The sequence below is a fragment of the Chaetodon auriga genome, chromosome 17 (assembly GCF_051107435.1).
Source record: "Chaetodon auriga isolate fChaAug3 chromosome 17, fChaAug3.hap1, whole genome shotgun sequence".
Taxonomy (NCBI): domain Eukaryota; kingdom Metazoa; phylum Chordata; class Actinopteri; order Chaetodontiformes; family Chaetodontidae; genus Chaetodon; species Chaetodon auriga.
This window is the reverse complement of record NC_135090.1, coordinates 16,649,991-16,673,653: the sequence shown is the minus strand read 5'-3', so window position 1 is coordinate 16,673,653 and position 23,663 is coordinate 16,649,991. Positions and strand designations below refer to the sequence as shown.

General features: G+C 42.5%; 5 protein-coding genes across 6 annotated transcripts; 4 read left to right on the top strand and 1 right to left on the bottom strand.

The window, feature by feature from the left end:
- The first annotated feature begins 5,610 nt into the window (after nucleotides 1–5,610).
- atp5if1a (ATP synthase inhibitory factor subunit 1a) lies at nucleotides 5,611–7,249 on the top strand. Its single transcript, XM_076753774.1, has 3 exons — nucleotides 5,611–5,788; nucleotides 6,720–6,832; nucleotides 6,941–7,249. Exons 1-3 carry the CDS (start codon nucleotides 5,717–5,719, stop codon nucleotides 7,080–7,082), a joined length of 327 nt encoding a protein of 108 aa, XP_076609889.1. The 5' UTR covers nucleotides 5,611–5,716; the 3' UTR covers nucleotides 7,083–7,249.
- Nucleotides 7,250–8,173: 924 nt separating this feature from the next.
- Nucleotides 8,174–12,776, top strand: LOC143335383 (heterogeneous nuclear ribonucleoprotein R). Its single transcript, XM_076754777.1, has 11 exons — nucleotides 8,174–8,343; nucleotides 9,016–9,176; nucleotides 9,301–9,419; nucleotides 9,519–9,626; nucleotides 9,741–9,854; nucleotides 10,040–10,216; nucleotides 10,370–10,505; nucleotides 10,619–10,824; nucleotides 10,907–11,056; nucleotides 11,140–11,261; nucleotides 11,352–12,776. The coding sequence occupies exons 2-11, from the start codon at nucleotides 9,020–9,022 to the stop codon at nucleotides 11,956–11,958; spliced, it is 1,896 nt and encodes a 631-aa protein (XP_076610892.1). The 5' UTR covers nucleotides 8,174–8,343; nucleotides 9,016–9,019; the 3' UTR covers nucleotides 11,959–12,776.
- Nucleotides 12,777–13,646: 870 nt separating this feature from the next.
- LOC143335388 (uncharacterized) lies at nucleotides 13,647–15,697 on the top strand. Of its 2 annotated transcripts, none has more exons than XM_076754784.1 (4): nucleotides 13,647–13,896; nucleotides 14,856–14,917; nucleotides 15,268–15,410; nucleotides 15,596–15,697. In XM_076754784.1, the coding sequence occupies exons 1-4, from the start codon at nucleotides 13,780–13,782 to the stop codon at nucleotides 15,601–15,603; spliced, it is 330 nt and encodes a 109-aa protein (XP_076610899.1). In that variant the 5' UTR covers nucleotides 13,647–13,779; the 3' UTR covers nucleotides 15,604–15,697. The 2 variants fall into 2 exon arrangements, with proteins under 2 accessions (XP_076610899.1, XP_076610898.1); XM_076754783.1 differs by having other exon boundaries at nucleotides 14,853–14,917.
- A 1,172-nt stretch (nucleotides 15,698–16,869) lies between these two features.
- dnajc8 (DnaJ (Hsp40) homolog, subfamily C, member 8) lies at nucleotides 16,870–20,711 on the top strand. The gene is made up of 9 exons (XM_076754780.1): nucleotides 16,870–16,975; nucleotides 17,557–17,658; nucleotides 17,850–17,906; nucleotides 18,008–18,074; nucleotides 18,217–18,311; nucleotides 19,108–19,179; nucleotides 19,537–19,628; nucleotides 19,729–19,804; nucleotides 19,913–20,711. Exons 1-9 carry the CDS (start codon nucleotides 16,904–16,906, stop codon nucleotides 20,033–20,035), a joined length of 756 nt encoding a protein of 251 aa, XP_076610895.1. The 5' UTR covers nucleotides 16,870–16,903; the 3' UTR covers nucleotides 20,036–20,711.
- Nucleotides 20,712–20,779: 68 nt separating this feature from the next.
- On the bottom strand, nucleotides 20,780–23,565 carry LOC143335387 (uncharacterized). Its single transcript, XM_076754781.1, has 4 exons — nucleotides 22,290–23,565; nucleotides 21,720–22,086; nucleotides 21,347–21,434; nucleotides 20,780–21,266 (listed from the first exon to the last, which is right to left on the bottom strand). The coding sequence occupies exons 2-4, from the start codon at nucleotides 21,941–21,943 to the stop codon at nucleotides 21,108–21,110; spliced, it is 471 nt and encodes a 156-aa protein (XP_076610896.1). The 5' UTR covers nucleotides 21,944–22,086; nucleotides 22,290–23,565; the 3' UTR covers nucleotides 20,780–21,107.
- Between the last annotated feature and the right edge of the window lie 98 nt (nucleotides 23,566–23,663).

Here is a 23,663-nt window from a genome sequence, read left to right as displayed (position 1 = left end):
TTACTATCTTTTTTACTTGAATTTGCATATATTCACATACACATACACATAGACGGTATTTAACCTCTGTGGCATCGCTATCAACATCATTGATACCACTTGGGTCATTAGTGCTCATGGCTGTGTAACAGCACTCCAAAATTCATTCTCTTTTACCTCGTTTTTAGTCTCCACCAACTCCTGAGGGACATATCTGGCTGTTTAGCTGCTAAATGCTCGACCGTTTTCACCAGATATCTGTGTCTGTCTGCTGTCTGGTGCTGAGCAGGTACTGAACTGCGGTGTTCAGAGGTTTTTCAACGCACCCAAATACAAAGCTATGAGAGTGACCCAACACAGAAAAGCGTGAAGGCGGCTAAACAGCTGAAACTCCTTACACAGCTCCATAAAATTGAGTGGAGCTGCAGATTCAGGTGATAATTCTTTGTAGGTTCACTGCTACCAGTGACCCCTTTCACATTGCCTTCACACTGTCCGCTGATTTTACTTTCATAAAAATATTATAGCTAAAGGTTTTTTTAAAAAATGGCATTGAGCATGACATGCTGACACTACAGTTTTCCAGGCATCCACCTGGCGGACATCACTACCATTTTCTCATCATATTCATCTGCAACTGACAATGGGCTTTGACCTCTCTGTGGAGGGGTAAGAAAAAACTGAATTGCTGTTGACTAAACACCATTGTTGGTTTTTAATAGATTGTTTTTGAATGAAGTAAATAAAAGAAACCTTGCATCTTATTGTTGAAATTGTGAGTTATTGTACTGAAGAACTAGACGCTGTCTGCAGATCACACAATATTATACAAGGAGGAAAGAGGGGAGCAGTGAAAGTAGCTTTGGCTGCTACTGTCAACATGCTGACATTGTAAGGTGACATTTTATCAGAGATGCTGGAAAGAAGCAGTTATTAGAGGGGCTGTAAGGGATTGGATCACCAATTAAATCCCTGGAACCGGTCAGCGTCTTTCAACTAGTGTCCCTGCAAGCAACCTGTCAACATCATGTGCTGCAACCAATACACAATTCCAGCAACGACGCTTGGAAACAGCAGTTCATGCAAGCATTTTATCTTTAAAGGCCATTTTTAATCAGAGACGCTGATTCAAACCCGTAGCAACGTTAATTCAGAACATGGGTTTTTCTATTCACACCATTAATACTGACAGTATGTTAAAATGTGGAATATAAATAGCGAAAAGATGAGCTCTACCCACAAGAAGGACTCAGAAATCACCACAGATTTTAGCCCCTTTCTCACAGTCTTCACAGAAACTGATACCGTTGTGCTCAGCTGATGGTACTGTGTCGTGCTGCAAAACTGTGCCGGTTTCAAGTCATTACTGGGGAACAAAACTTCAGCCCTGAAGATTATCCACATCCATTGTTTTCAGCAGCGGCACAGCATGTCCTTCAGCTCAAATGATACTCTTGTCTTTCAGAGCGTAACAGATCCGAAAAGCAAGGCTGTGCGACGCTGAAACCGCCGGCTTGTCTGTTTCTGATGGCCGAATTTCTCTTGAATGTCAATACATGTTTAAAGCAATCACAACCCGCTCGGAGAATCAGCACATGGAGCAGGAATGATAAGATGAACTGCTGCTGTTAATATGTGTTCACTCACTGAGCTGAAATAAGCACTTCCACATACAATATCAATACAAACACAATCAATCTGTCTCTCTTTTCGCGCACACACACACACACACCTTCTCCTTTTCTTGCACTGTCCCTCCTGATTGGGGTGGATAAAGGATCACTGTGCCATGAGCCTCCCTCTGCCCACTGCCCCTATGTGGCTCCTTTACCTCTGAATGAAAAAAAAGCAGATGTGGCGGATTACAGCTGTGTTTGTGCGTCATAGCTAAATGCCAGCAGTCTCTTGAGAGTGCTTCCCTGGAGGGTTTTACCACTTGTCTTACTTTCAGACCATATGCTAACCCCAGGGGTTGACTGGACGGGGGGACGCTAATGACCAGCTTTGGTACTGATGGAATGCAAATGGATTTCATGTTGAAGGTTGCAGGACATTTTGTACAAGAAAATCAGCTGGAACCTGGAAAGAAGTTCAACGAGGACACGAGTGAGTGCCTCAATGGTTCGGCAGCAAATTATTGTGGAGACGTGGAAAACAGACATTGCTTTAGAAGAGGAGATATATATTTTTTGACATGCTAGCTGCAGCGCTATGAGTCCAGAATGACATATCCAAAGAATTATTAAAGGGATTGCATTGAAATTCTATACATTCATGAACCCCAGAGGATGAATTCGACTAACTTTGGTGATTCCACGAGCTGGACAAAGTTTTCGCTTATTATGTGAAATACCTCAGCATCTATGGATTCACAGACTCATGGTCTCCAGATGATGAATCCTAATGATGATCCCCTGACTTCCCATGCCACCATGTTGCCTTTTTTTGTGTGTTTTTTAGTGAAATGTCCCAGCAACTATTGAATAGATTGCCATCAAATTTTGTACACATATTCATACCAGTCACTTTGGTGACCCCTTAACTTTTCATCCACCTGGGCATACCAAACAACTGATTGGCTGTTTTTGGACGTACCCTTCACGCTGTAATTACTCTGCTAAGTGAGTCAATTCCACTTTAGTTATTGCCAAGCTGCCTGTGACTCCAGGTAAATAATGTCTGCCACGTCTTGGTCAAAGACCTTGTATGCACAGACCTCAAGGTACCTGGACCCCTTTATCAAGCCTGATGGTCACCATGGCAACACTGACAACACCTAGGCAGCTCATGGGCTACAAGGAGTTTCAGCTCCAGCAGATTTTGAGTATTAGATAAGATAAATGCACGTAAAGGGAAAAAGCAGCAAATAGGGTTTGTGCTCACAGCTGAAAGTTTCCTGTATTGCAATTCAAATTCGGTTACATTTCCATGTTTTGCATAAATGTGCTCCAGTTAGAGGTTCCTAGGAAAGGAATGCATTTGTCATTTCAGCACGTTACTAAAGCCACTCCACACCAACACAATGCTCTCACCTCAGAAATGTGTGTTGAACAAAATGTTCACTTCCATCCCCAGAGGTATGTCGCCCCGCTTTTCCCCAGAGGTGCAAATGAATTTCAGATGAGGGTGCTATTTCATGCAATTATTGATAGTGCGCTCGTAGAAGGAGGCAGATTATGGGCATTACATGTTACATCCAAACATGTGGATTTATGAAAGGCTGCGCCGAAAAGGCTGTTAGATTGGGCCATGCAAATATAATGTGAGTTCACATTAAATGTCATTGCAATAATGATGAAAAATAAGCTGAAAGGATATCATGGCAACATTGTAATGGAGGTCCTGGCGAGCAGAGGTTATGAAAGTGAATTGTTCATACGGGAACATCGTAGCACGTCTTGTTGTCTGTGTGACCTTACTTTGTCTTTGCTCAGGTTAGTGCTGTTGCCAGGATACTATTTCCTATGGCAACACTTGAGCCGGCGAGGTGAGCAGCTCTGAAAGGATCCAGATAACTGGCTGCTCCGTATCCTGTGGACCGGAAGTCCCTACATGACCAGACAAACGTGCACAGACATGCACGGGCGAGCACAAACACAGCCCTCAAAGTTCAGCTTGCTTCAGTGTAGTAGCTGAGATTTTCTCCCAGACATGACAAAATGACTTCCGGTTCAATTCACATCTTACATGTGTATGAAAATTATCCATATGTCCATCAATTTAGGAACAAGGACACTCTTCTCGTTACTCTTCGTATCCTTTTTTGAAGGATTGCACGGTGTCTTTGCCAAGTTATATTTCTTTCCTACAATCGTCACAGTGGAGTTATGTGACGAATCAGCTACCTCTGAGAGCCTGTTCTCCAATAATGATTATTGTCCACAATATCCATTCTTCTATATGAAACTCAATTTCTGTCCTCATTCATACGAAATGAGAGCAGCACTTGCTGTCGTCCATTACACAGAATTCTTTTATATGAATGCTATATGAATGGCAGGGTGTTCCATATGCGCTGCAACACACAGCAGACGATCTCCATCTGTATGAGAGCATACTGCCACCATTTGTTGCAAAGGTGTTACTACCTCAGCTGTGCGGTTTCCTCTCAGTGACGAGCACATGAGTACAGTGATGCCCAAATGTATTTTCAAGTGTCCGAATTTAACCTGGAAAAGCAAGTGACCTCCTCTACTTCCGAGATAAACTGTGCAAGTGTTTTTTCCTTTACCCTGTTTTTACTCTGTTGAACAACCTCCACATTGTGTAGCTTTTTCTCATCTTTTCTCTCCTTCCTCTATATTTGCAAACCAAGGATGCTGCATTACAGAACACAGTGACGCAACAAGTTTGCATCCATTTCTTTTCACAGGAGCTTCCAGATCATCACGGTCATTGCTGAACGGCTTGAAAGGGTGCAGCGCGTCACCACAACAGCACCACGCCTACGCTCGCTCATTGACCATCAACTCTGCTGGATTCATCCCTTTTCTGCTGGATAACAGGGGAGTGTCAGGGGCACTGAGCTCATACAACACTGTGCCAGGATGAGCATTGTCTGGCAGGGAGGACTCTTCATCAGTGGGACTCCATTAGGATGACTCATGTGTACTAAGCACCCACCACCTCTCTTTAATGTGCAAAGCTTCCCTTTGTGTAGCTGAGTGTGTCTCATCCAGCACTTGAGAGATGAACACTGAGTCTCATCCTTTTGAACAATGAGGCCACAACACATATTGTCAAATTGGCGTAGAGTTTGTCAACAGTGGTTACAAAGTATGAGCTTGAAATTAATGAGAGCGATCAATAGATGGATATGACAACACAAAGGAGGGGAAATCTGTCTGTATCAGTGCATCAGACAGGTTTACACATCAGTGAAAGATTATGGGATCCCCTGTGGATCTGTGCTGCTAGCTTTAAATCCCTGGTTGAAAAGGTGAATAGATTAAACGTTTCTCTAGCTTAACATGATGTTTCATACAACTGAGCACTGTGAGAGAATCACAAAATATAAGAAAATCATATATTCATACTGTTTGGTTACAGCGACAAGAGAAGTTTATTGAACTATTGCATGAAAACTGAGAAACGCTTTATTTTATGGGTCACTGATTTCTTCCTAATTTCCAAGAAGTTTCCTGGAAAGATCATGTAATTTGTTGCTAATAGGGAAAATGGGGACAGCGCTCAATGAGCACACTTCTGATTAATGAATTATAATTCACTTGTTTAGTCTAGATATTCTGTTAGTCAGTGCAAAGCAGGTCAGTCAAACATGTAAAAATGTGACTTTTTTCTAAAAGTAAGCAATTCAAAATATATGAAGAATTAAGTTTCCGCTATTAAATGAATAATGTGATTTTACTTACATTTTTACTCACAGGAAATAACTACTTGCTTTGTAATTAAATGACTTTTTCGTTGCAGGGCTTTTTTTTATAATGGGCCATTTTACAGTGTGGTGTTATTACTTAATACATAAGTAAAGGATGTGGGTACTTCCTCCACCACTGAGCACAGCCAAAATTCTCAAGCGAAAAAGCCACAGCACGAAACCATTGCAGCTCTCACTCCTCACCGCATGGTGGCAGCAACAACCTACACATAAATAAGGTGCTTGTCGCCACGCCCATATGAGACGTTTTGCTCAAATTTCCGCATTTTTGGCAAGGAACAGTGGAAACGGGAAAGTGTTTTTCTCTCCTGCTGCAGTTCCTTTCAGGAGCATCCGATAATGTCAAGGTTTCTTCTGAGAGCAAACCTGAGGAGATGCGTCGCCTCTCAGATTAGAATGGCATCTGATCAGGTAAACCGCGGTGACAGTGACGTTTACAGTGTTAGCATTAGCTTGCTAATGTCTGCAAAGTTGTTCAGGGAGGGAATCTTATGAGGCTAGCAAAGCTAGCTAGTTGCTAACTTGTGTAGTCATTTTATGGAGCTGTTTCATCGATGACTTTCCTGAAAACGTAGCAGTAACGTAAATATATATGTACGTAAAGACTGCAGCATATGTCTAATGTCTGCCACATGTCGCCAATCGTCCACTCTCACAATAAAAGCTGCTGTGTTATCGTTACTGGTTAGGGGCTCTCCTGTGTTATGTAATGACACACAGTTAAGTATTATTGAACAGTGCAGAACAGTGACATATTAGTAGCCAGTCTGTACAGACAATGTGCATGTTTAGTAGCATTTGGAGATTTGTATGGTGTAGCACAGCTAGCACAAAAATGAATACGTTAAGAAAAACGTCTTGTGTGTTTCTTCATGTTTACCAGAGGAGTGATGGAGGGTTTGTTTTGTTTTGTGCTCAAGACATTGTTTAAAGGTTGGCTGTTAAAGTGTGTTATAGTATACTATAAAAAATAAATAAATAAATATATAGCATAGGCTCAACACCATGTATTGAGAGAAATTAAATGGCATTAAATAGCTCACCAAAGCAATTACCACAGAAACATCAGCAGTAAATAAGCAGGTGAAGTGATTCTATTTTAGACTTACAACAGATACACTTTTATATTTACTTATGAATTTGTTAAACAGGTAAAAGCTATGCAAAAGAAAAGACAGGCAAACTTCATTGACTTAAACATGTGAGGGTCTTTTGAAACTGACAAGTAAATTCTGTTGCATACCTGGAGACAGTTTTAGGAATAGTATCTACTGTATGTCGTGAGTGAGCCTCTTTCTTGTATGCGAATTGTGACAAAAACTATTCACCCTGCTTATTACAGCTTGGCGAGTTAGGCAAGGGAGCAGGCAAAGGTGGAGGCGGAGGAGGCTCTGTGAGGGAGGCAGGGGGTGCATTTGGAAAGCGAGAAGTAGCAGAGGAGGAGCGGTACTTCAGGTGAGAAGCATGCTGCCATATTGGTAATCTCACTGTTCAAGGCTCATGCCAGTGTAGCCTTGGTTTTCCGGAAGATTTTTAACCCAGTTTCTCTTCACGTTATTGCAGGCAGAAGGAGAAGGAGCAGATGGAAGCGCTGAGGAAGCATCACGCAGAGGAGATTGAGCACCACAAAAAGGAGATTGAGCGCCTACAGAAGGAGATCGACCGCCACAAGGGCAAAATCAGAAGGTTGAAACATGATGACTGAAGCTGAGAAGCCTGTTATCGTTGCTCTTCCCGAGAGTCCGCCCACTTTATTTGCCAAGTCAGTGATCAGCAGATATCAACTGATTTACTGCTGGTCGAGGCAGGTCCTGTTTGAGACTTCATACTGACGTCACGAATAGTAGAACAATAAAGGTCTTAATTTTTGAACATGAGTGTAACGCCTTGTTTGTCCCCCTTATTTGCTGTCAGAATGTCAGGTGTACTTTGAATAACTGTGTGTGTGTTAGGTTGATCCTGTATGCAGTATGTGTAGAAATGGTGAATTTCATTGGACTGCAGCCATGCCAGTCAAAAATTACACTGTGATTGGAAAGTTGATGTTGAAGCGCTTGTTTTCTTTCATCGCTACTTATCTGGTTTGAAAAGTGTAGCCGCTTAATTAAGAATCAACTCTCTTCTCTACCACTCAAGCTGCTACCATTAGTGAAGTTGAAAATTGAAGAGATGCCAAAATAAAGATAAATGTAAAAAAAAAAAAAGAAAAAAAAAGTTTGGATGTTACATACATGTATTTACTACAAACCCAGATAAAAAGTAAGATTTGAGCAGTTTCTGTTCCAGAGTTAAGGTGTTATTTAGTTCAAATTATGTCAAACCCCTGCAAATTATAATGTGCTGAGACTCAAGTGCAGTCCTGCGAGTCTCAGACATGTAGACAATCTTTATATAAAATTTTGTTGATAGTGTTATGACTACCAGTTCATGTAGGCGTTCAAGGGCATGAAAGAAAAAAGTGTCTGATCTCTAGGATTACTTTGACATATTAAATTAAACTAAAAAGTACACCTCATCAGAAAGCATCCAAAGAGGTCTTTGTTTGTCTTAATTATGCAGATGACAGCTGGAATTTAACAGGGATTCAAACACCATTAAATAAACTTCCAAAGTGCTTCTGGAAATTCCGTTTTTGAGCATGCGTTCACCAAAAATTCTGCAGCTCTACAGTGGGTGGCGATAAAGAGCCCCGCTGGGCTGTACTTCACCATTAAAAGAAAACGAGGAAGAAGACGTCAAAAACGAACACACCCGCCCCACTGCGCGTTTTTCCGTCCAATTCTCGCGATGATTCCTGAGCGGTGGCGTTGTTCGGGCGAGCCGACGACGAGACCGTAGCTGTCTGGAAATTTGTCTCGTGTGTTGAGATTCAAACGTATTCTTCATATCAGACATTTTTGTACGTCCGACAAGTTAATCGTTCCACATTTTAACACACGCCACTGTTAGTGTCCTGAATTAGACTGGTAAGTTTGGCTAACTGTCTGTTTGCACCTTGCACGGAGCGTGTGTTTGATTTGTGAAAGGTGTCTCTCTGCACGGTGAGGCCTTCGTATAAGCCCGTTAGCCAGCCAGCAAGCTAGCTAGTGTTACTGTCAGCTCAAGATGAGAAAAACACCTTGGAGCGGTATTTTGCTCTGAAAATTATGAAAACCTACTGCCTGTAGAAAACGCGTTCGGCCAGTGAGCATTCAAGTTAAACGCAATAATAAAGTCTCCACCTCGCTAGCTAGCAAGCTGCATGTGAAGGGGGCGGGACGGTGGCTGTCGGTGGTTTCTTCAAGTGACCGGGTTATGTTACCGGACAGTACCTGAACGTTTTCATGTCAGTTTCAGTTATTAAATAGTATATTTTTTTTAACCAAATACAAGTCCTAACACACTGCTGTTCCCATTTTTAGACATGCCCAGTGTCATTGTTTTACATGCGGTTGCTTTGGTCCTCAACTAAAAATTCAGCATCATCCATCTACCTGTAAACAAGTTGGTTTATAATAGTAATATAAAGCCCGTCCCTTTAATAGAACTGTAGATATTGTAGTTTCATGTAATGAAAGCTTTGTATTTGTTGATCAATCCTCATCAAAATAATGAAATTCTTAAGTTGAAAGACTGAGTGAGTAGTTTTTGTGTTACAGGAGAATGGCTGCCGCTGAGGTGAACGGTAGTTCTGCCCCGGCGAAGGAGGAAGAGGAGCCCATGGATGTGACAACAACACACACAGAGAACTACCAGACGCTCATTGATGCAGGGCTGCCACAGAAAGTGGCTGAAAGTCTAGATAACATCTTCCAGACAGGTGGGTGAAGGTTGTTTTGACCCAAACCGCTTGAAAATGTCGTCTTCACAAGCTGTGCTGGAGTACTGAAGGCGTCCACTGCTGCTGAGCCTGGCGATGAACGAACGTGTTTTTGTGATTGTAGGCTTGGTGGCGTATGTTGACCTTGACGAAAGGGCCATTGATGCACTACGGGAGTTTAACGAGGAAGGGGCGCTTACAGTGCTGCAGCAATTCAAAGAGAGCGACCTGTCCCATGTACAGGTAACCACGTGGATGGATTACAGCCTTTTTTCTCTTTGAGAGGAGTTTCATGTGGATGATTGTTATAAGTGATAATATCTCTTTTGTTTTTTCATGTAGAATAAAAGTGCTTTCCTTTGTGGAGTCATGAAGACTTACAGACAGAGAGAAAAACAAGGAAGTAAAGTACAGGAGTCCACCAAGGGCCCAGATGAGGCAAAAATAAAGGTAAACAAAGTCATGTGGCTATGCTGTATTGAACATCAGTGTGAATGTCTCATAAACATGCCTCTGCAGCCATGCAGCTCACTTCATGTTTTGATTATTGTTTGTGTTTTTCAGGCTCTGCTGGAGCGGACGGGATACACCCTGGATGTCACCACAGGGCAGAGAAAATATGGAGGTCCTCCACCTGAGGATGTGTTCAAAGGAACACAACCAGGGATCGGAACTGAGGTAGCATTATTTTTTTTTATTAATTTATGTATTTTGGTTATTATTTTCAAGGCTCTGATGTTTTATATTGGGCAAGACATATTAGGGGTGTCCTGCAGTATCATTCAGGAATCGTACATATCATGCTGTATATTGTGCTTTACAAATCCTTACACTTGTCCACCTGTTTGTCTCTTTCTCATCAGGTGTTTGTTGGAAAAATCCCAAGGGATTTGTACGAAGATGAGCTGGTGCCGCTCTTTGAGTCTGCCGGTCCCATCTGGGACCTCAGGTTAATGATGGACCCTCTCTCTGGTCAGAACAGAGGTTACGCCTTCATCACATACTGCAATAAGGATGACGCCCAAAAGGCTGTGAAGCTTGTAAGTAAAACAGCAGCGTAAGAAATTCATCAAAACATAGAACAACTGGAATTTTTAAAGGACTAATCTGGACATTTTGAGTCTGACTTGATTATTACTTTAAAGACATAAAGAATTCAAGCTTTCACACAGTTTTTGTCCCTTTATTTTCAGTGTGATAACCATGAAATCCGCCCTGGCAAGTACTTGGGAGTGTGTATATCTGTTGCAAACAATCGCCTGTTTGTCGGATCAATTCCAAAGAACAAGACACGAGAGAGTATATTGGAAGACTTTGGCAAAGTTACAGGTCAGTTTCAGAAGCACACAAGTGGATTTGTGTCAGAAACTCATTAAAACAAATCAGTCTTAATGGGTGATAGGCATGTCTGAAGTTCGAGACGTTATTGTTCTGTCTTACAGAGGGTCTCCAAGAGGTGATTTTGTACCACCAGCCAGATGACAAGAAGAAGAACCGTGGCTTCTGCTTCCTGGAGTATGAGGACCACAAGTCCGCAGCACAGGCTCGCCGCCGCCTGATGAGTGGCAAGGTCAAGGTGTGGGGGAACCCCGTCACTGTGGAGTGGGCTGACCCTGTCGCTGAGCCAGACCCGGAGGTCATGGCCAAGGTGAGCAGATCTCATGTCCCCTTAAAACACAACAGGCAGGCTTTACAGGGTAACAAACATCCTGTTTTTGTTATCTTAATAGGTCAAGGTACTCTTTGTAAGGAAGCTGGCCACAGCGGTGACTGAAGAGCTTCTGGAAAAGACCTTCTCTCAGTTTGGAAAGCTGGAGCGAGTGAAGAAATTGAAAGACTACGCTTTTGTCCATTTTGAGGAAAGGGATGCTGCTGTAAAGGTGGGTTTTCACTCTGCAGACAAGGTACCGTGCATGTCCGATGATTCTGTGTGTTACAATAAAGGCTTGTTTTGTTCGGTCAGGCAATGGATGAGATGAATGGGAAGGAGCTAGGAGGAGAGGAAATTGAGATCGTCCTGGCAAAGCCCCCAGACAAGAAGAGGAAAGAGCGCCAAGCAGCTCGGCAGACCACCAGGAATGCAGGGTGAGGGATCGAGACATGTGACTGATGAGCTGCCAAGCTTCTGCTGACATGAGGAGTTCATTAATTGTAACACTATCCTCCCCTCCGCAGGTATGACGACTACTACTACTACCCACCTCCACGCATGCCCCCACCAGGCCGAGGCAGGGGTCGTGGCGGCCGAGGGGGCTATGCCTATCCGCCAGATTACTATGGGTATGAAGACTACTATGATGACTACTATGGCTACGACTATCATGACTACCGTGGTGGCTATGAAGACCCTTACTACGGCTACGAAGACGTGTACAGCATGAGGGGCCGTGGTACTCGTCCCAGCAGGGGGGGGCCTCCTCCACCTAGGGCTCGTGGAGCGCCACCGGCACGTGGCCGTGGCGGCTACGCCCAAAGAGGGCCGCCCCTTGGTGGACCGAGGGGGGGCCGAGGAGGCCGGGGAGCCCCTTTCCAGCCGCAGAGGGGCCGCGGTCCTCGCGGGGCCAGGGGCAATCGCGGAGGTAACGTCGGCGGAAAGAGGAAGGCAGACGTGTTTAACCAGCCTGACTCCAAGCGCCGCCAGACCAACAACCAACAGAACTGGGGGTCCCAGCCCATCGCCCAGCAGCCCCTGCAGCAAGGGGCCGACTATTCCGGTAACTATGGTTACAGTAATGACACCATGGAGTTTTCACAGGATTCTTATGGGCAGCAGTGGAAGTAGATGCACCACAAGGTATTTGGCAAAGTGACAACAAAAAAAGAGAAAAACAACGATAAAAAGAAAAAAAAACAGGAGATTGGCCACAATTTTTTGATTGACTTTTTATTCTTCATCCCTCATGAAAAAAAAAAATCTGTATATATCTCAGAAAAAAAGGACAGACCCCAGAATTGGCTCAGGATGATTGGCTGGAAAGCCTTTTGGCTGAAGAAGTGAACGTAACCGTTGTGGTGAACCATTTCTTACTCCTACGGTTACATTGGGACACGTGTCTTTAAAAAACACACAAAATACTTTTATTGTTACGTTTTGTTCCTGATTCTTTTAAAGCCAACAATGAACATTTACAAAAAAGTGGACATTCATTCTCAAAAGTCTGAGAGGACATTAAATAATGTTATTTGCCTTGCAGGAAGTTTTTGTCCATGCCCCTTTCCTCCTTCCCCTTCTTGTACTCCCTTTCTTTGTGGTTTCTCATAGTTGCTTAGGGACTTGCTTGTAAATAAATGCATATGGTTAGAGCTTCATACTTCATTTTTTGCAATGGTGGAGAAAAGAATCCACAGGAAGGAAGAAATCAAGTTTTGTAATGTTCAAAGTGTATGCCTAGCATCTAGAGGTAGACAAATTGTGTTTTTTTTAAAAACTGATACCATAACTTCCAATGTTTTATTTGAACTTGCCCAATAGAGTTTGGTTTGGCTTACCTTAAGAGCCATAGCAGTTTGTTCTCTGATGTTCTTTGTATTTATAACTTTTACGTTTGTTCCGTTTCAATAAAACTCAGCTGAGCATCAGTCAATTGTCAGATACTCAAATTCAGTGTTGTCATTCAGTATTTGATTTGATTTTTACCTCAAATTCTCTCATTTGGATGAAGATCTTCTTTTCCAAGTCTTTCTTTTTCTTTTTCTTTTTTCGCCTCAGAGGATAATCACAAAAGACTGAAATTGTGCAATCAGACAACGGGACAAGAGAATTTGAAAGGTGTTTGGATGATAAATGATTAAACAGGATTTTAACCCTTTATTTTTCAGTGCATGTTGCATCAGGGTACAGTCATTTCCTGCACCCAGCATTTAGAAAGTGAATATTACAGCGATACCAACAACTATTAAAGGACCAAACTGTAATTTTGACTTCTTGCAGTTACTCAAGATAGTGCCTGTCTTTAAAATGTGTGTGCACAGGTCAGCAGTGTGTGCTTTAGTGAGCCTCAACCTACGCCAACTAAATGCTTCTTTCTGCCATTCACGAGGAAAGGAAGCGCTTTGTATTGATAACTGATGCTTAGTCAATTATTACTATTTATACTCAAGTACAAGTATTTTACTTTCCACTTTTCCTCACATGGTTCCTTTGTATTTTGTTACATCTTCAGGTTTAGAGCTGCAGCCAAGGAAATGCATAATGATGCAAGAGTAAATGTGTTTTTCCCCTCTGAACCCTGAACATAAATGGTGTCCATTGAGACAAGTTGACACCAGCTGAAGCATACACTGTGCACACCTGTTCACACACACTTTAAAGACGAGGCAGATCTTGGATAACGGGGAGATGTCACTTGCGCTGGTATGGTCCTGATTCTAACACCTTTCCAACAGATAGAACAGCACATTTGACTTTGAATGTATTTGTATGCTGAGCTGTCTCCAATTCATTTTTGTTGTTTAATTTCCAAAATCTGCACATCATCCGTTCTCTCCTTTTGAAGACACCAAGGATCTGATCATCCAAAGGGTTAAAATTCTTAAACCGTGCCTCCGCCTGTCAGTTTGTTTGCCATAACAAAGTGTTAGTAGCTTCTGCCTTTTTGGTACCATGGTATCATTGTATTTTGTTTCATGGTGTCTGTCCTCTTATTCCAACCTGCCTAGGTGGAGAAGCATTGAGAGCGGAACCACTAGAATGAGGAACTCACCTGAACGGTACTCAAGGGTGAGCTAGCCTTGCACAGAGTACTGTCTCCTCTCCTGTAGCTAATTGTAATCACTGGAAAAAAACACTATCCATAATTCCACTTTGCTCTTTTTATTGTTTCATTACTAATATACCTGTACAACAAATCAAGCTTTAAAAAAAAAAATTCAGTTGGAGTATGATTTTTTTTTCTCCCAGCTATGAAGAGCACAAGTCACTAAAGTTGACTGAGGAATCATTGAAAATATTAAAATTGGGTCACCAGGATGTTTCTGGGGTTTAGAGAACACATGAACGCTGCATTTTTCCTTCCCAGACATAAAGTGCACATTTTCCCCTAAAGCCAAATGAAAAGTCGTGCACAATTTTAAGAGCCAAATCGCTGCTTCTTAAGACCGGATTAAACAGCCAGAAGGCAGACAGTCAAGGATTGGGAAAGCGCTATAAACCCCAAAACCCTGCAAACACCTGTTGCCTGTCTTGGCTTACTGCACCAAAATCACCTCGGCTGTCTGCACACATTCTGTGAATGGAGGGTGATGGTGGATATTTCCCTTCCTACGCCGCTAGAGGTAGCAGTTCCACACCAGCACGACCAGAGGGCCTTTATTCTTTTATCTGACGCTCCATTTATTGGCCATTTTCTGAGTTGGAAAGGTGTCGATCAATAGGTAGATATTGACTACAGGAGCTGCTTTTCGAGTGCATTCAAAAATCAGTGGGGATACTGAATTGAATATTGGTTAAATTGGCTGATGTTGGAACAATGGCTGTGCTTCAAAACTGAAATATGTACCTTCTAATGCCACAAGATGGCACTATTTATATTGCACAGGTAAGACAAACAGGGAGCACAGAGAGCTAATTGTATCCACTGACACAGTTTGGTTTGCATTGAAGTGCCAGCAAATGCTGGAGTGACCTTTACAGTGTCTCATATCAGAACTGTGTCTTTATATGTTGCCTCTTGTCAGCAGGCAGTAAAGGAGCTGCCCCCCATCCATGTGAATGAGTTCACACTAATGGAAGGGACTGATTGGTAAGATTGTTCATTATCTGAACTAACGCTCAGAAAGTCTCCACATGTTTGTATTTCTAAATTCTGTTACATCTTAAAACGTGATGTTTGATGTCCTAGCTGTTGTCTCTAGTTGTCCCTTTATGACCTCTTTACTTCCCAGAGTCAGTAAGTTCTCTAAGTTGGTTTTGCAGAATATAACTGGACATAAGTCATAAGTCATACAAGCACATGCATTTTCATTTGGAGATATGTTGCATCATATTAAAGATGATACAGTCTCATGGTTCTGGTCATGTTGTCGGTGCTGATGCTTATAAACTGACTGACCGTCACTTGTTAATGGACCTGTCTGTGTGGCTCTCTTCTAGTTCTCAGTCAGGAGACAGTTCTGCACAGACTGGACCCATCACAGGGTTTCACCTCAGAGTGACCTGCTCAGTGGACCATATACATGAGGTCCAGTACACATGGGAGCACTCGCTGGCTTTGCAGCTCAGCCAAAAAGACACAGGTGAGAAATAATTGTGGATTAGTGCAACTGCTCTAATTGGAGAAAGCTTTGGCTTGTGGTATTTATATTGTTTGGGCCATACTTTGGGTTTTAATAAATGTAAATGTCATATTTCTTCTTCAGTATATACCTATGTAGTTCATTAGTCTGAATTCTAATGTTCAGTGTCTTTCCACTCACTGCAGACACGTAGGAGGACACAGTAGATGGAAAGGTGATGATCCAGAGCTCCATCCATCCAGCAGACTGCTGCTTCCTTATCCAGCAGGATTATTTCTGTAAAGGGAGAATGATCTGTTGCTACTGATTGCTCAATACATTTTATTACCCAAGTAAATGTGTGTGCTTGTGTATTTATATTTACAGTGTGTTTTAACTACTTTTTCTGTTATTGTGGACTCAGTCATACTTCATTTACAGACAGTAATAGTCATGTTAATGTTGATATCAGTAATGGTTTCTACAGTCAATGATTAAACGTGTCTTACTACAAACTACACCAGTCAAACCAATGGAAATGGGGGTGGGCGTGTTCACGTAATAGGCGGACCACTGTCACCTGTCCGTGACCTACCTGTGCCAATCCCACGCACTGTGCTCGCCCTCTCCTGCCTCATCGTGGTTAAATGTGGATGCAGGTGAGTTTGGGTTGGCTGAGATTGGACGAGCAAGATTCGTCTTAAAAGTCGGGTTAAAGGTTGTGATTTAAAATCAATGGCCGAATTTTTTGAGTCTTTGAACAGAAATGAATTTGCAGGCAGCTGAACCAGGAGTTTGAGGAGGCTTTGCTAAGGTCCCCTGAAGAAGTTCCTGATTTACCATTAAAGGTTGTTCACATCATGTAGGTGCAGAACATCGCAGGAAAACACACGAGATGCGTACTTAAACACCGTTAAAGCTGGGCTGTTCTGGGTGGTCTCTGTATGTCTAAATAATACGTGAACTTGTCAATGTTGGGTAACAAATCTATCCGCCCTGTAAAATGACATTAATATAACAGGTGAAGTTTTATTGTCCTGCTAACACTTAATATCCAGCATTTGTCTCTATTTCAGGATCCGAAACGAAAATAGCGATGCAGTTACGTCACGTCCAAGTCGAATCGGAAGTGTACAGTCTTGTAGTTTCTGACATTTCAAAATAAGGCAAGTTACATTTTTTTTTTAATTGGTAAAACATAAATAAATCAATGAATATGTTTCCTTCCTTTACAAGTGAAGTTTCATATTCTCCTTCCTCAATACACGCCGATGCAGTTTGTATTTTAGCAGCTCTCAGTCTAATCATTTTATTATTGTAATAATCATTTCAACATATACCGTGCTTATTTATTAATCGGAGTTTAAATCGATAATTATGTATTATTCAGATAAATTAATTCATGAAGATGCTCTTTTCATATACGGAGCACGCAGTGACAAACTGGATGAAATAAAATAAAGGAACTGTATGGTCACGTGATGCTACGACGTCACATGTAAACCAGGGGCAAGATGGCGGCCGCCGGAGGAGAGCCTTCTACTCAGAATATGTCGGATGAATTATTTAAAACCTTTATCTCGGAGGTACGATACAATTTTTAAGAATGTATGTGTTTTGAAAGCGTCGGACGCTCTTCGTACATCGGCTGGAGTCGGTTACTCTCCGCTTCTTTTGTTTGTCACCTTACGTTAAGAGGCCTTCAGACATGAACATCAGCTAACGATAAGCTAACATTCACTCAGATGTTTTGTGAGCAGCTTCGTCTTTCTAGTGTTATCAGGACACCACCAAAGATAGTCTATGTGTTTAGTTTCCTTTCTGTAACCTGTAAATCACTTAAACTAAATCACAGTTGGATAAATATGAAATATTGTCAAGGCGGGTGCTGTTAGCCGTGCATCTAACGTTGGCATCTATCAATTGCAGTCCAGTATAACACTTTGACCAGTCACAACAAATCCTAACTGTGAAGCGAGTGAGGTCAGGCTCCCAAAAAAAAGATGCAGAACAACCTTCAATTTCATCCCATTTCACTCCTGAATCCTGCCTGTATTCATGCAATGAAGCAACATTAAGAACATGACCAAAAAGCCGAGTTCCAGACGAACGTTGCAGCTTGGTTTTGGTTTTGAACGTTTAAATGGTGTTTATGTGTGTTGAACAGGTGAAGCAGATTGAGAAGAGAGACTCTGTGTTAACCTCCAAGCAGCAGATTGACAGACTGCTCAGGCCTGGCTCATCCTATTTTAATCTCAATCCCTTTGAGGTAAGCATTACTGATGCAGTTTTTTTCATCATTAGTATGTCTCATGGATGCAGTAAGCCGTCATCACTGCACGATAATGTTGCCAGTGTTACTCTCATAAGAAATTGATTTCAGCATAATAATTTCTAATGATGACGCTTTGGTTTAGATATTTATGTACAGAAACAGGCTGATGTTGACATCGTTTTCAGGTGCTGCAGATTGATCCAGATGCGACAGATGACGAACTGAAGAAAAGATTTCGGGCGGTAAGCTGCAACGTCCATCCAAGACTTTCCTGTAGACACGGTGATAGTGCCGTGATGTTTTGTTGTTGTTAATTAATTCCTAATGTTTGGTCTCTGTGCAGCTATCCATTTTGGTCCATCCAGACAAAAATCAGGATGATCCAGACAGAGCACAAAAAGCCTTTGAAGGTAAATTTCTTGATTGCATTGTAACTATAATTGTTTGCCATTAAACTGATGAACTGGCATCATGTTGCTCAAATCGTGGTTCTGTATGATGTGAGACACGTACAAGTTTTCCATTGCACCTGAATATCTCACTGTGCTCCAGCTGTGGACAAGGCATACAAACTCCTGCTGGAACCGGAGCAGAAGAAGAGAGCCTTAGATGTGATCCATGCAGGAAAGGAATATGTGGAGCATATGGTGAGTGTTCAACATGTTCCCGCACACTGTGGGCATTTTGCTGTTATGTTACTCAGCTTTCCCGGGGCCATATTCATAAAGATTCCTAGTGCAAAGACTTAGTCTCTGTGGAAAGATTTTAAGAAAATTCTTTAAATTATGATGTCTTCTAAGAATTTCCCCCTACAGTTAAGAATAGACCCTTGTAAAGATGAGTTATTCACAAAGCATCTTAACCCTGAAGGGAGCTCTTAAGGTGACTAGGGAGGAGGACTGGTAAGAGGCTGAAGAGTTTCTTAAAAGAGGAGAAAATGGCGGAAAGAGAAAGAGGTCTGAGAAATATTCCTCAAATGCTGAATGACACTGAGTTCATCAAATACTACGGATGGTGCAGGGATAATGTGTGTGGTGGACCTCATCCAAGATGCGCTCCCACCCAGAAGGGAAAGTCAGCATAACACCAAGATTTTTGGCTGCTGGAAAAATGCAGCATGTGATGACTTGGGTCTGTCACAGCCTTCATCAGCAGAGTGATCACACAAACGACCATAGTGCTCTCACAGCTTCGTGTTGTGGCACAGCTCATCTCAGTTCCACTGGATGTCTCCATCATACAGGCTCACAACAGCACATTTGTGGACATAGTGGGCTTCCCTGGTGTGGTTGGTGTAATTGATAGGAGGGTTATGTTTATGGTAGAGTTATGTCAATTAACGCAGCTACTAATATAAGATGGTCAGCAATCATGTAAATTGATGAAAGCTGAGTAATTTTCTCCCTGTTAATAAGCCTGTCAAACACTCTGTGCTCCCATCAGGTAAAGGAGAAAAAGAAACAGTTGAAGAAGGATGGGAAACTGTTGGATGTGGAGGAGGATGACCCTGAAGTGGTAAGTCAAAGTCATAGAAATACACACTGGGAGGGGTGTTGAAAATAGAATAAAATCAGACTTAATTGAAGATTACATTGTAAGCTCTTTCAAGAAGAGATAAAAATATTGAAAAGTGAAGGAAAATGTAAAAAAAAAAAAAATCTACAGACATAATTTCAGTCAGGAGTGTCTAAACGTTTTTTTTAAATACAGTTACTGATGAAATGCATTCTATCTTTTTATTCTAAAAACACCTTGTTTTATTCTTTTGGACAAATGGGATTTTCACAATGTTCTTATAGCAAATGTTTGTCATAATCACGTCCATGTTTGGGTTGTATCATGACTATGATTGTACAACTTGTCCTTTTCCAGTTCAAGCAAGCAGTGTACAAACAGACCATGAAGCTGTTCGCTGAGCTTGAAATCAAGAGGAAGGAAAGAGAAGCAAAGGAAATGCATGAAAGGTAAATGACACACGGGAGTGTTAGAGCCTGGCTGAAACAGAAAAGCTTATGTTCGTTCAGAATTTCATGGATTATTTCTTCTCTTTTCTTCATTTACCAGAAAAAGGGCAAGAGAGGAAGAAATCGAAGCAGCAGAGAAAGCAAAGCGCGAAAGGGAATGGCAGAAAAACTTTGAGGTGCGTTCCATCATGACTGTTTCCTCACTGTGCTGATGAACACGGACGCATGGCGGCTTTGCTCTTACCATTTCTTAAATGGCAATTTTCTTTTTGCACATTTGTCAGGAAACCAGAGATGGGCGTGTGGACAGCTGGAGGACCTTCCAGGCCAAAGGCAAGAAGAGCAAGGAGAAAAAGAACAGGTCCTTCCTCAAACCCCCGAAAGTCAAGATGGAACAGAGGGAGTGATGCTGTAAAATGGGACTTTATCAAGATTAAACTCACCGTTGTAAAACCCCAGTTCTGTGTATGCTCACGTCGTCATCGGCAGTCAGCTGTGTAGTCGTCATCACAGTCATCGGGATACTTGTCCTTCGGCAAGCTTCCTCATCCTGACCCTGACAAACGTAGTTTTGTACGTGGTTTTTCTAATGTACATATTTCTGATCTGGACCCAGAGATCTCACTGGCGTCATGTAAGAAAGAGATGATGCAGCTTCCACTTCTGTAACCGATGAGGAAAATGTGGTTTGTCGTGATTTCTTTCTTTTTTTTTTTTTCTTTTTTTACTAAATAAAGCTTGGACTGAACAAGCCTACCGTACCAGTAGTGGTCTGCAAAGCTGAGTGTAAAATTTTTAAAAAAGTTACATGGCTGCTGTGTATGTGGCGTTACTGTTTTTAAGCAAATACAGTATTGAACGAACACAGTATCCTGAAATGTGCTGTCAGAGTGGAGCAGAAAAGTACAAATGCAGGGTTTGCGTTTAGTGTCTCGATCCAAACCCCAACCTTAGTTCTGCATGTCTTAAGTGTATTCATTAAAATACTGTGAATAAAAACACCAAACACCTGACTGGTGTTTGCTGCATATAATTTTCTATTCATGTTGTTTTGAAAAGACAGAATAAAATCCTTTTACCTGCTTTAGCTTTGGAATGATTCCACAAAATGACACCAGTCATAGTCAAGTCATACAAGAACAACATGTCAGTGGAGATTCACTCGATTTTATAACCACATTGCACAAAAACAGTTCTGCTCGACTAGCAGACAAGTAGATGCAGAAATTGCAAAGACTTACAAGAGTGAAATCTGCAAAAAAAAACAGAAGCAAGCAATCAAGAACAAGCAACATTAAGTTCTCTAAAAAGAAATGAAGACTAATTCGAACATATTTCCGCCTTTTCTTGGTTTACAAGGTGTGAGGTGAGGTTTATTTCCAACGCATATCACCTTCCCTCCATGAGCCCTTTGCCCTTCAAGTCTCCTGCGCATTAGGCTCATTTAAACAGTCTTATTGTCCTTTGAAGTGTTAAACCTCACATGACGTTGCACTGATCTCCTCCAGCAGCAGCAGGAGCGGCGACGGCAGGAGATCCATTACTACCGCCGATCAGTCCGTCCAGACTGAGGCCTTGGAAGGCGCCGAAGAGGGACTCGTCCTTCGCTGAGGCTGGTTTTCTGGCAGGGGTGGTCTGCTGCATGTGGAAGATAGTTATGTTTATACACTGACAAGCAGTAAATCGTTGTTGTTACATCGATTTCACCGCTCGCTTACCCTGGGGAGGCAGTGGTGGCTCCTGAAGTGAGTCCTTCTGACCGACCTCTCTGCGTTCTTCTTGGCCAGTATGGCTTGCTGTCGTTTCCTTTGGCAGAACACCACAGAAGCGACATGAGGCACGGCACATGGGCAAGCGGCTTACTCACGTGAGGAACAGCCTTATCCTCGCTAAGCAGGTCTGTCTGGCCAAGAGTGTCAGTAACTTAATTGTTTCTTACAAACTGTCAGAACAGTGCGACCACAATTAAAAAAAACACCAGCAGAAATTGCAACACCTTCACCGCTGGGTGACAAATTATTACTGTGCAGATTGCATAGACATTTTGCCATGAATGCACATGTTTGGATCAGATCTCGCGAGCCACCCTACCTCTCTCTCCTCAGTTCATCCTGGTACATCCTGAGCCAGGAGTCGGGGACCTTCTGGCTGCTGCAGGGAAGGCTTCTCCTCCTGCTGACGCTCTTCCTGCGGGTGAAGCTGTTCCTGCGGACAGATGGGCTCTTCTTGTCCCCCCTCTTGGTGGTGGCGTTTTTCCCCGACACGCAGCTGGTGAACTGCTTCAGGGGAGCGCCCAGCGACATGAGGGAATCCATTCCCAAGAGCTAGCTCGAGCTGATGTTGTCTGTGGTGGCGTTTCCCCGACTCTGTAACAGCGTACAGGACGATGCACCGATGTCTTGACTCTTTCCAAGTCCAGGACAAATGTCAGCGCTGTTGTTCCTCTTGTACTTTTAAGCTGCAAACACAAGAATGCCAGCTTGTATTAACAGCATCATTTTCTCATGTTAATTTCTTTTAAAAATTACCAATTAAGAAAGGGTACCTGAACATTATCAGAACATCGTAAGTCTTCTACATTTCTTGTTTTTGACGTCACATTTTAAAAGTGCAAATGAACAACATATATCGTGCATGCCTTAAAGAAACTGTGGGACTCACCTGCAAGCAGTGTCTCCTCTTAGGCACAATCAGCTGATAGCACTGTTCATCAAAGGTGCAAAGAGTCCATTCATTGCATTGCTCGCGGTCCTTCGGTGTGTGTACCTGTATACACCTCTGCTCTGTCACTGTCTGCTCTTATGGGGATTTGACTGATGACCTCGCTGCTCCTCGAACAGGATTAGCTGAAGACGCAAGAGTTTATCCCATTAACAACGATGCAAAGACACAAGAAAATTCACAGGGAAACACCTGCTTGTTTACATTTGACCATGGAAACAGTTCACGCAAACTAATGTTTACAGCTGGGGCAGCTGGGGATTACACTTGAAATAAACTGCTGTACTAAGTTCAAAAGGAAGTTTGAGAAGGGAGCGCGTATATTTCGTGTTCACGTAGCAGTTAGACGAAGACAGATGGAGTGCGAAAGACTGAAAGGTGACGCTGCTATGACGCAGAGGGGATTTCTTCCTGGCTCCTGGCTTCATTGACCGGAGACAATCGCAAAGTTCAATGACTCATTTCATTCTTTGATTCATTCACTCAGTGAGCTCAGGACTGAAGAGAGATAAGAGCCCGGCCTCACTTCAACAAATCACACGGCTTTCATGCTTCAGATCAACATTTTAGTAGAAAACTGAACATATTTCAATATTAAGTGACATTCACGTGTGGTAGTGCCATTTCTACAAAGTGGTATGGTCCCTATATTATGTCTTAGCGGAGTTCTGCTACTTAGCAGGGGGATTTTTTTTATATTATCTAGTCTTGACACCCCCACAATTTATAACCCTGGGCAGAATAATCCATTCATTCACAAAACAAACAGGGAGAAAGAATGGGGACAGCGCGTGAGCTTAATGAAGCAATGTTACCGACAGATGGGGGAGCTTATGTGATGAGGCGTCCATACACCTGCTGCAGCAGATCTTTGGTGTTTCCCCCTTCGCGTCTCGGCAGGGCGACAGCTGAGCTTAGGTTGTGGAAGGAAATCAAAGAGACGTTAGTTTCCATGGCAATGTAACAGCAAATGGGTAATAGGACGCATGCAGTACCTGCTCATGTGACTGCCAAGAGGACTTAAGGACGAAATTAGCAGTTTAACAATTTAATCTAACATTTAAAGCTTCAAGCTGTGAAAAAAAAAGAACACGTCGCACCGCATGCCTGAGCTAGTTCATAGAAAAACAATGAGGTGGGAGATGACAACTTTAAGGTCAATACAAGCTGCTGAATTTGCTAATCTCTTGCAATCAATACCTTGATCTGCACCAGCTGAGTTTACATTAACTGGAATGACAAATGCACAATGTTTGACCTTCACTTTGGCCTCTCGGGCAGCCCTCTGATCTCCTCACAGACCATCCTGCAGTG

Excerpts from the sequence above, each read along its gene's own strand:
- atp5if1a (XM_076753774.1), top strand. The coding sequence starts at position 5,717 with ATGTCAAGGTTTCTTCTGAGAGCAAACCTGAGGAGATGCGTCGCCTCT. Across the intron at positions 5,789-6,719 it reads TTAGAATGGCATCTGATCAG|CTTGGCGAGTTAGGCAAGGG; the intron begins GTAAACCGCGGT and ends TGCTTATTACAG. Across the intron at positions 6,833-6,940 it reads GAGGAGGAGCGGTACTTCAG|GCAGAAGGAGAAGGAGCAGA; the intron begins GTGAGAAGCATG and ends ACGTTATTGCAG.
- LOC143335383 (XM_076754777.1), top strand. The coding sequence starts at position 9,020 with ATGGCTGCCGCTGAGGTGAACGGTAGTTCTGCCCCGGCGAAGGAGGAA. Across the intron at positions 9,177-9,300 it reads AGATAACATCTTCCAGACAG|GCTTGGTGGCGTATGTTGAC; the intron begins GTGGGTGAAGGT and ends TTGTGATTGTAG. Across the intron at positions 9,420-9,518 it reads GCGACCTGTCCCATGTACAG|AATAAAAGTGCTTTCCTTTG; the intron begins GTAACCACGTGG and ends TTTTTCATGTAG.
- LOC143335388 (XM_076754783.1), top strand. The coding sequence starts at position 13,780 with ATGGTATCATTGTATTTTGTTTCATGGTGTCTGTCCTCTTATTCCAAC. Across the intron at positions 13,897-14,852 it reads CACCTGAACGGTACTCAAGG|CAGGCAGTAAAGGAGCTGCC; the intron begins GTGAGCTAGCCT and ends GCCTCTTGTCAG. Across the intron at positions 14,918-15,267 it reads CTAATGGAAGGGACTGATTG|TTCTCAGTCAGGAGACAGTT; the intron begins GTAAGATTGTTC and ends GCTCTCTTCTAG.
- dnajc8 (XM_076754780.1), top strand. The coding sequence starts at position 16,904 with ATGGCGGCCGCCGGAGGAGAGCCTTCTACTCAGAATATGTCGGATGAA. Across the intron at positions 16,976-17,556 it reads TTAAAACCTTTATCTCGGAG|GTGAAGCAGATTGAGAAGAG; the intron begins GTACGATACAAT and ends TGTGTTGAACAG. Across the intron at positions 19,180-19,536 it reads AGGAGGATGACCCTGAAGTG|TTCAAGCAAGCAGTGTACAA; the intron begins GTAAGTCAAAGT and ends GTCCTTTTCCAG.
- LOC143335387 (XM_076754781.1), bottom strand. The coding sequence starts at position 21,943 with ATGGATTCCCTCATGTCGCTGGGCGCTCCCCTGAAGCAGTTCACCAGC. Across the intron at positions 21,435-21,719 it reads GATGAACTGAGGAGAGAGAG|GAAACGACAGCAAGCCATAC; the intron begins GTAGGGTGGCTC and ends GTTCTGCCAAAG. Across the intron at positions 21,267-21,346 it reads GCCACCACTGCCTCCCCAGG|CAGACCACCCCTGCCAGAAA; the intron begins GTAAGCGAGCGG and ends TTCCACATGCAG.